This window comes from Hyperolius riggenbachi, chromosome 5, assembly GCF_040937935.1.
Source record: "Hyperolius riggenbachi isolate aHypRig1 chromosome 5, aHypRig1.pri, whole genome shotgun sequence".
Taxonomy (NCBI): domain Eukaryota; kingdom Metazoa; phylum Chordata; class Amphibia; order Anura; family Hyperoliidae; genus Hyperolius; species Hyperolius riggenbachi.
The window spans coordinates 4,306,719-4,316,193 of NC_090650.1; the positions used below are offsets into that span (position 1 = coordinate 4,306,719).

The 9,475-nt window shown below is 49.2% G+C and overlaps 1 protein-coding gene across 1 annotated transcript in view; it reads left to right on the forward strand.

The window, feature by feature from the left end:
• CASD1 (CAS1 domain containing 1) overlaps window positions 1-9,171 on the forward strand; it is a 108,346-nt gene extending 99,175 nt beyond the window's left edge. The window contains exons 15-18 of the mRNA XM_068235025.1: window positions 1,929-2,069; window positions 3,098-3,175; window positions 5,548-5,640; window positions 8,642-9,171. Coding sequence (XP_068091126.1) covers window positions 1,929-2,069; window positions 3,098-3,175; window positions 5,548-5,640; window positions 8,642-8,881 — 552 coding nt within the window. The 3' untranslated portion in view covers window positions 8,882-9,171. The remainder of the gene's footprint in view (window positions 1-1,928; window positions 2,070-3,097; window positions 3,176-5,547; window positions 5,641-8,641) is intronic.
• The last annotated feature ends 304 nt before the right edge of the window (window positions 9,172-9,475 follow it).

Below are 9,475 nucleotides of genomic sequence, written 5' to 3' on the forward strand. Positions count from 1 at the left end.
TTCGCGTAACGTTCGGTTCGCGTTAAAGTTCGCGAACCGCAATAGACTTCAATGGGGATGCGAACTTTGAAAAAAAAAATAATTATGCTGGCCACAAAAGTGATGGAAAAGATGTTTCAAGGGGTCTAACACCTGGAGGGGGGCATGGCGGAGTGGGATACATGCCAAAAGTCCCAGGGAAAAGTCTGGATTTGACGCAAAGCAGCGTTTTAAGGGCAGAAATCACATTGAATGCTAAATGACAGGCCTAAAGTGCTTTAAAACATCTTGCATGTGTATACATCAATCAGGTAGTGTAATTAAGGTACTGCTTCACACTGACACACCAAACTCACCGTGTAACGCACCGCAAACAGCTGTTTGTGTAGTGACGGCCGTGCTGGACTGGTGCGCACCATGGCGAGAGTGCAGGTTTTGGTGGCTTTACAGCCCATATGGTTGCCTGGCTGATGTAGCTGAATGACAGAACAGTGACTGTCCAGCTGATCAAATTTGGTCTGACCACAATGAAGCAACGACCTTATTATCTTTTGTGTGCAGTAGCGGGTTCACTGAACAGAACAGGTATGCAGTGGTGGGTTCACAGCACAGGTATGCAGTGGCAGGTTCACTGAACAGGTATGCAGTGATGGGTTCACAGCACAGGTATGCAGTGGCAGGTTCACAGAACAGGTATGCAGTGATGGGTTCACAGAACAGGTATGCAGTGGTGGGTTCACAGCACAGGTATGCAGTGGCAGGTTCACTGAACAGGTATGCAGTGATGGGTTCACTGAACAGGTATGCAGTGATGGGTTCACTGAACAGGTATGCAGTGATGGGTTCACTGAACAGGTATGCAGTGATGGGTCACAGAACAGGTATGCAGTGGTGGGTTCACAGCACAGGTATGCAGTGGCAGGTTCACTGAACAGGTATGCAGTGATGGGTTCACAGCACAGGTATGCAGTGGTGGGTTCAAAATTTTTAGATTAGAATTAGTACATAATTTGCATCTGTTTATGTATTTATCCCCAGTGGGGCTTTGCATTGCCTCTGTTGGTTTACATTTCAGGTGCAGCTGTTGTCATTTGTCTGTCTGTCTGTTTGATGAAATATGTATACCATTTATGATTAGCAGCACAAGGAATATTATGTTTTTATTGCTAGACTAATGTTAGGCCTTCCCCCAGGGGGTACGTAATCGCCGTGGGGAAGTCTATTAGGTAATAATCTGTGCACACATTATTACTGAAGCTAACACCCCCCCCCCCCCCCCTTTTCCTGTTTTGAGTGCTAGTTGTGTAATATAGTCCAGTTACTGGAGCTCTACTCATCAATGCAGATAGATCATTCAGGTATAACTTCTGTTTGAAAGCGCTGCCATCTCTCCCGTTGTGCAAATTGAATGTAAGTATACTAGTGGCCAGCTGCATTCACTGCTTCAAATCTACTTTCAAAATTTCTAGATTAGAATTAGTACATAATTTGCATCTGTTTTGTATTCAAGGCATGTATTTAATCCCAGTGGGGCTGTGCATTGCCTCTGTTGGTTTACATTCCAGGTGCAGCCTTGAGCGCTGTCATTTGTCTGTCTGCTCGATGAAAGGTTTAGAAGAGGGTGTTAGGGTTATGCACCACGGGGAAGGAAGGGGGGGGGGGTTGTTTTAAGGTTAGGCACCGCATTTAATGCAAGTCAATGGATCGTGTTTTTAAAAAATGAGTGTATGGAAATGTGCTCTGCAGTGTGTCTCGGCCCCAAGACCGCTTGGGACACCCCAAAGTAGGCAGTTCTTGTACATGGCTTGTAAACTCATTTTTCTTTGACTGTCCTTTTTGCTGTAAGTTTACTTGTGTAGATCGAATCTGTTTTGCCGCCGTACCAGTGCTGTGTAATTATTGATGTAAGATGTTGTATGTCGGCTGATGTTTGCGTCTCTCCTCCGCAGGCCGTGTTCTATGGGATGCTGTTTGCGTTCATGTATCTGGCGTTACAGAAGCAGCAGGTCCTGTCCGAGGGGAAAGGCGAGCCTCTCTTCTCCACCAAAGTGTCCAGCATACTCCTCTTCATCTCTGTGGTCTCCTTCCTGGTGAGTCCAAACACTGACCTGCCTACATGTCTCCGCCTCTCACCCTGACTTTATGGGAGGGACAGAGGGGGGGGGGGGCATTACGTGTCTCCGCCTCTCACCCTCCCTCTGCCAGACTTTATGGGAGGGACAGACAGGGGGGGTCATTACGTGTCTCCGCCTCTCACCCTCCCTCCGCCAGACTTTATGGGAGGGACAGGAAGTGTGTGTGTGTAGGGGTCAGCACGTGTCTCCGCCTCTCACCCTCCCTCCACTAGACTTTATGGGAGTGACAGGAAGGGGAGGGGTCAGCACATGTCTCCGCCTCTCACCCTCACTCCGTCAGACTTTATGGGAGGGACAGGAAGTGTGTGTGTGTGTGGGGGGGTCAGCACGTCTCCGCCTCTCACCCTCCCTCCGCCAGACTTTATGGGAGGGACAGGAAGGGGTGTGGTAGTGAATCCAAATACAGCGGTAAAGAGGTATTCTGGCCCCTCCCACATACTGACCAAACCTGAAGAGACGTTTTTAATGAGCTCGTCTTTGCTGGACGATCCAGGGCAGACTCCGCCTTTTATATGCATTTCGCAAAGTGTTATTTTTACCTTATCCTTACAGTGATAAATAAACAAGGAACCTGTGTGCTCCACCAGTTCTTAGATCCTCAGCGACTGACCACTGCCTGCACACACCCATCAGCCTGACATACTCCCCCTACGGTCACATGGGTGATTATGCAGACTGTGTAAGCCACGCCTCCCTGCTGACTGATGACCTGTCATTGCAGGGGGGAGGGAAGGTTGCCAGTCATTAGCAGGCAGCTGTAGGTCACTGAGGATGTCTGAATTGGTGCAATTCGTTATGGTACATTTATTATATATTTGTAAATGTTGGCAGGGAAAATCGCAGCGTGATTTAGTATTTTTATAGCTTTAATTCATGGTTTTCAGTCTTACGCTCACTTCAGTAATACGCCCCTTATTTCAGCGACATTTAGGTTTATATTCAGGTATTTATAGAAAAATAACCGATGTCTATTGTTCCTTTAGACCTACTCCATCTGGGCCAGCAGCTGCAAGAACAAGACTGAGTGTAACGAGATGCACCCGTCTGTCTCTGTGGTGCAGGTAAGTGCTGAGGAGCTGGGGGAGGAGGAATGGGAGGAGCCAGAGGGAGGAGGAAATAGAAAGGGGTGGAGCCAGAGATGAAGAATGGGAGGAGCCAGGGTGGAGGGGGAATAGAAGGGCTGGAATAAGGAATTGCAGGGGGGGAAGAGGATTTGGGTGTAGGGGAGGAATAGAGAGGAGCTTCTGCACAGAGCCATGTTAGAGGGATATGGAGGCTACCACTTGGAGGATGTTAGTTTCCACTAACAGCTTGCAATGCAATTTGTTAGGTACTCGTCCCTCCCACTGTCGAAGAAGTCTTTCCTCCATGGGAGGGGACCTAACACTAACTAAATCCTACCTATGCATATGCATAGCCTGGGCGCGCTACCAGTAAAATTAAGAATTGCGCAGAAAATGTGGGATCAGCGCATCACCAGGCCGCCTCTGGATGGCCTCAGCTCAGAGATGCGCTGAGCCCCCCTGGGAACTGCAAACGCACCTTGAACCCAAACAGAGGCTCTGCATATACACCAAAGAAAAACTAACAAGTGGGAGCAGCTGACCAGAATTAAATCAAACATAGCAAAGAAATGAACAGCGCTACTTAAAAACAGATGAATGCTTACCTGCAAAAAAGTGCACACCCCACTCATGGGATTCAAATACACAATGAGCACACACATGACCTGTCTACCACTTGGAGGATGTTAGTTTCCACTAACAAGCTTGCAATGCAATTTGTTAGGTACTCGTCCCTCCCACTGTCGAAGAAGTTTTTAAGTAGCGCTGTTCATTTCTTTGCTATGTTTGATTTAATTCTGGTCAGCTGCTCCCACTTGTTAGTTTTTCTTTGGTGTATATGCAGAGCCTCTGTTTGGGTTCAAGGTGCGTTTGTAGTTCCTGGGGGGGCTCAGCGCATCTCTGAGCTGAGGCCATTCGGAGGCGGCCTGGTGATGCGCTGATCCCACTTTTTCTGCGCAATTCTTAATTTTACTGGTAGCGCCCCCAGGCTATGCATATGCATAGGTAGGATTTAGTTAGTGTTAGGTCCCCTCCCATGGAGGAAAGACTTCTTCGACAGTGGGAGGGACGAGTACCTAACAAATTGCATGCAAGCTGTTAGTGGAAACTAACATCCTCCAAGTGGTAGACAGGTTGTATGTGTGCTCATTGTGTATTTGTATCCCATGAGTGGGGTCTGCACTTTTTTGCAGGTAAGCATTCATCTGTTTTTAAGTAGCGCTGTTCATTTCTTTGCTATGGATATGGAGGCTGACACATTTCCTTTTACTCAATGCAGATTGCCTGGCTATCCTGCTGATCCCCTGCCTCTAATACATCTTCCCACAGCCCCTGAACAAGCATGCAGCAGATCAGGTGACTGAAGTCAGACAAGATTAGCTGCATGCTTGTTTCAGGCGTGTGATTCAGACACTACTGCAGCCAAAGAGATCAGCAGGGCTGCCAGGCAACTGGTATTGTTTAAAAGGAAATAAATATGGCAGCCTTCATATTTTTCTCACTTCAGTTGTCCTTTAAGCTTGCCCACCATACAGAATGCAGTGCTTTTTAGAATCTGCTTCTCATGGTCCGCACAGCAGGTGGTCTGACAAAAAGCTTCTGAAAGTCCATTTAGTCTCACTCCTGGTTATGCAATAATTTGAGGTGTGAAATATTATACTATGATGTATGCAGCTTATCAGCGTTTCATTAGTGGTGTGAGGGAGGATTAGCTGGGCGTATGCAGCTTATCAGCGTTTCATTAGTGGTGTGAGGGAGGATTAGCTGGGTTGTTACATAGAGGAAGCTTGCTGTCATTAATTACAGTTTTACAATCCAAGGATCACCACTTTCAGCCAGGAAGCCGGCAGCTCAGCAGGCTGGCCAGTAAAGTTCCTGGATTTGGCTGGTGTGCTGCCGGCTGTATGGTTGGGACTGTACGTGCCGCCCTGTGGAGGGAGGGGGGGGGGGGGGGCGCTGTTGTGATGCGGGTGGTCTGCCTGATCTAAGGAGCGCGAGTAACAATGCTCAGCAGAGGTGCGTCGCACGGTTCAGGTTCTGCTCTCTCTGGAGCCTCGGTGGGCTTTCTTATGGTGCCCATACATGGTACCATTTTTTATTTTGTTTTATTAGATAATTTTGTTCAATTATTCTGTTAGATCGAATATAAAGATTTTTCCAACAGGTCTGATCGGATTTTCATTGAAAAAAACCAGGCTAATCCATTCTTTGTTTCTTGATCAAAAAAAGATTATTTTAAACTTTCATTTGATTTGATCGCTTTGGTAGAATAAATGGGAAGATTGAACGTTTTTATTGTACCGTGTATGGGCACCTTTGTGCAGTGACTTTGCTGTCTGTCGGCTGCTCACCTGTTGTCTCTCCTGCAGATTTTAGCCTTTGTGCTGATCAGGAACATTCCTGGCTACGCTCGCTCTGTCTACAGCTCCTTCTTCGCCTGGTTCGGGAAAATCTCTCTAGAGGTAAGTCCAGCCGATTGCTCAGTGTGGGGAGGGGAATGCTCGACGTTGTGCAGAGATTGCTTTTTGAAAGAATACACCACCAATTGGGGGAGGAGCTAATGGCCACGGTAAGCATGAGCCCGCCCCCATACCCTTGTACCACAATAACAGCACGTGGTAGTGAAAATCGCACCATGTCAGTGTCCTCCCCAAAAAATGTTTCCAGCCGGGTGGCATGAAATAGTAGCCGGGCGGGGCGAGAGGAGAGAATGCAGGCCGGTGCTTCTGTGTGCAATTCTGCTTACATCAGAGAAGGAAGTGAGCCAATGACAGCCGGGTGGCATGAAATAGTAGCCGGGTGGGGCGAGAGGAGAGAATGCAGGGCGGTGCTTCTCTGCATAACTCTGCTTACAGCATAGGAGGAGATGAGCCAATGACAGCCGGGTGGCATGAAATAGTAGCCGGGTGGGGCGAGAGGAGAGAATGCAGGGCGGTGCTTCTGTGAGTAATTCTGCTTACAGCATAGGAGGAGGTGAGCCGATGACAGCCGGGTGGCATGAAATAGTAGCCGGGCGGGGCGAGAGGAGAGAATACAGGGCCGGTGCTTCTCTGCATAACTCTGCTTACAGCATAGGAGGAGGTGAGCCAATGACAGCCGGGTGGCATGAAATAGTAGCCGGGCGGGGCGAGAGGAGAGAATACAGGGCCGGTGCTTCTCTGCATAACTCTGCTTACAGCATAGGAGGAGGTGAGCCAATGACAGCCGGGTGGCATGAAATAGTAGCCGGGCGGGGCGAGAGGAGAGAATGCAGGGCCGGTGCTTCTGTGGGCAATTCTGCTTACAGCATAGGAGGAGGTGAGCCGATGACAGCCGGGGGGTCACCAAAACTAGCCGGGTGGAGCTCCCGCCTAAAAGCCTGGGGAGAACACTGCACGGCATGAAGGTGGCCACACACCATACAATTTTATACATTTCTTTTCAATTTAAGAATTCAAGTAAAATTTTCTGATTGTGATATTACAAAAATCTGACTATTGTATAGCTGTGCGGTACAACAGCGTCTGTGGGGGTGATTTATATTATTATTCTTGTGATCGGATATTCCATTCCCCTGTAAGATTTAGTCCTATGGCGCTAGTCTAGTTTAGGGGGCACAGCAGGAAACCTCATAGAGAAATTCAGCTTAGAGGGAGCTCGAGGTGGGGACATCAAATGAAAACATCCTGGGCTACCTGATCCAGGAGTGCTGAGCGGATCAGGTAGCCGCTCCTGTGATCCACATCATCGTACTTTCACCTTCCTGACCTCTGGGGTCACAACGCTGGAAGGGGAGAGATTCTCTCCCAGTGTGCAGGGAGGCGGGGGAGCCTCAGGGGGAGTGGCCAGGGAGAGAGAGCCTGCAAGAAGGCCCTTAGTGGGTGTTCTGAGCAAGGAATCCCTCTCCTCCTTTCCCCTCCAGATTAGCGTCAATCATTGTCACCAATTTCAGTGGAGGGGTGGTTATAGCGTGGGGGGGGGGGGGGGGGGGCAGCCATGTCATGAGGCAGGGTACATGCCTTCTTTGTCCCTTTTGCCCCCCCCCCCCCCCCCCCCCCACCTCGGGTTCTCTTTAAGTGATTGGGTGGACCACGCCCTCTCCAACTGCTCACTTTCCAAAATACGCCCACTCTATCCAGCCAATCACAACGTATGGTGCTGTAGAGGGGGCTGTGATTGGAGAACTGTTCCTTATGAGGTTTCCTGCTGGGTCCCCTAAACTAAACTAGTGCCGGACCTATTTCCACTGCTCCCGAATCCGGTCTGAATCTATGTAACTAATGGCGTTCCGTCCAGATATCATAGCAGTGCCAATCTGGAGGGCATTCTGCAGATTTATGCAGCTGAATCCCTGTAGCCGTGTGTGGGGGCTGCTCAGCAGAACGGAAGCCACACTGCAATGCAGCTGATTATATATCACTGGATGTGTGGCCAGATCCACCATTAGATAGATCCCTCTCTGATCGATTCTGATCAGAGAGGGATCGATTGTCTTGGAAATCGTCCCGATCTGCAGGGCCGCCCCCAGGTGCCCTCTCTGCCGGTGCAGCTCCTGGACTCCTCCCATGTTTGGTGTCACCGAGGGTACCATGTGACTCAGCATTTTGTTGTGATGTCACATGGTACCGGCACTGACGGTGACCACAGGAGACACTAAGGGCTCTTTCACACTAGAGGCTGCGGTAGAAAAGGCTGAAACTCAGCCTTTTGCTTAACGCCAATACATAGCGTTTTCAAAGCGTACTACAGCTCATATGAAAACGTCCTTTTTTTTTTTTTCTTCTATAAAAATAAGTGAACAAGTCAGCTGTAAAACACTTTGAAAAGGCTTTGAAAACGCTGAAGTTGGCGTTTTCCATTGACTATCATTGAAACGCCAACAGCCAACTTCGGCTGTAAACAGCCCTGAAAAAGCTCCTGGGAGCATTGAAACGCAACGCTCCAAAACGCCGAGTTAGATGTGAAAGGTAAAATGAAAGTCTATGGACTTTCATTTTACCTTGGAAAACGCCAACTTCGGCCGTGGCGTTAAAACGCCGAAAAATCCCTCTGGTGTGAAAGGGCCCTTATACACTGGTTAGGGGTCAGTTAGTTGTCGTAATATCCTACACTGTTAGCGTCAATCACATGATCGAGCCCTTGTGACCGACATTTTTCCACCATTTCCGATCGATCCATTTCACCAATTTTGGGTGGAAATAAATTGAAAGCTCAATCCGGTTATGTCACAACACCCATCCTCTTCCGGTTGATAGAACTATTGAAACGGACATTTCACCAATTTTGGGTGGAAATAAATTGAAAGCTCAATCCGGTTATGTCACAACACCCATCCTCTTCCGGTTGATAGAACTATTGAAACGGACGGTCGGTTGGGCAGCAGTATCAAATAATACATGGGCACCCTTACTGTAAAGAATCCTTTCCTGTACAGCAGTACCCTGGTGTGAAACAGCCCACTAACCAGGTATTTTCTCCTTGCAGCTCTTCATCTGTCAGTACCACATATGGCTGGCGGCCGACACCAAGGGAATCCTGGTCCTCATCCCCGGGAACCCCATGCTGAACATCATCGTCAGTACTTTCATCTTTGTGTGCGCGGCGCACGAAATCTCGCACATCACCAACGACCTGGCGCAGATCATCGTCCCCAAGGACAGCGCAGCGCTGCTAAAGCGATTGCTGTGCATCTGTGGCGTCTTCTTCCTCCTCATGTTCTTATAGACACTGTGGCCACGCCTGTGACGTCACCGCGCCTGTGTGTCACCACTCCTGTGCCGTCACCGCGCCTGTGCGTGACCGCGCCGACGTCTCACCTTCTGGTGTAAATAGTTTCTCTATGGGAAGCGGACAGCCGAAGCTGCTTTATGCTACAGTCTCCAATAAGGCTGTACAGGACAACTCTCGTTTTCTGAGGAACTTGTTATGAGCAGAGCTGCACATCCGACAATGACCTCTGACGTATCGTCATTAAACTCGGAGATCGAGCTCGCAAAGCCTCAGCGACCACTCAAGCTGTGAAGACGTGTAGCTTTTATCATCTTCCTTCTGCTGCTGTGAGGGTGGCTGTGACAGCGCGCCCGGCCAGCGAAGCAAATCTTCCCGTATGTGCGAGGTGTGTGTCTAGTGCAGTCCTCCTGTGTGCAGGACATGCGCCTAGTGCAATCCTCCTGTGTGCAGGACATGCGCCTAGTGCAATCCTCCTGTGTGCAGGACATGCGCCTAGTGCATTCCTCCTGTGTGCAGGACGTGCGCCTAGTGCAATCCTCCTGTGTGCAGGACGTGCGCCTAGTGCAATCCTCCTGTGTGCAGGAAGTG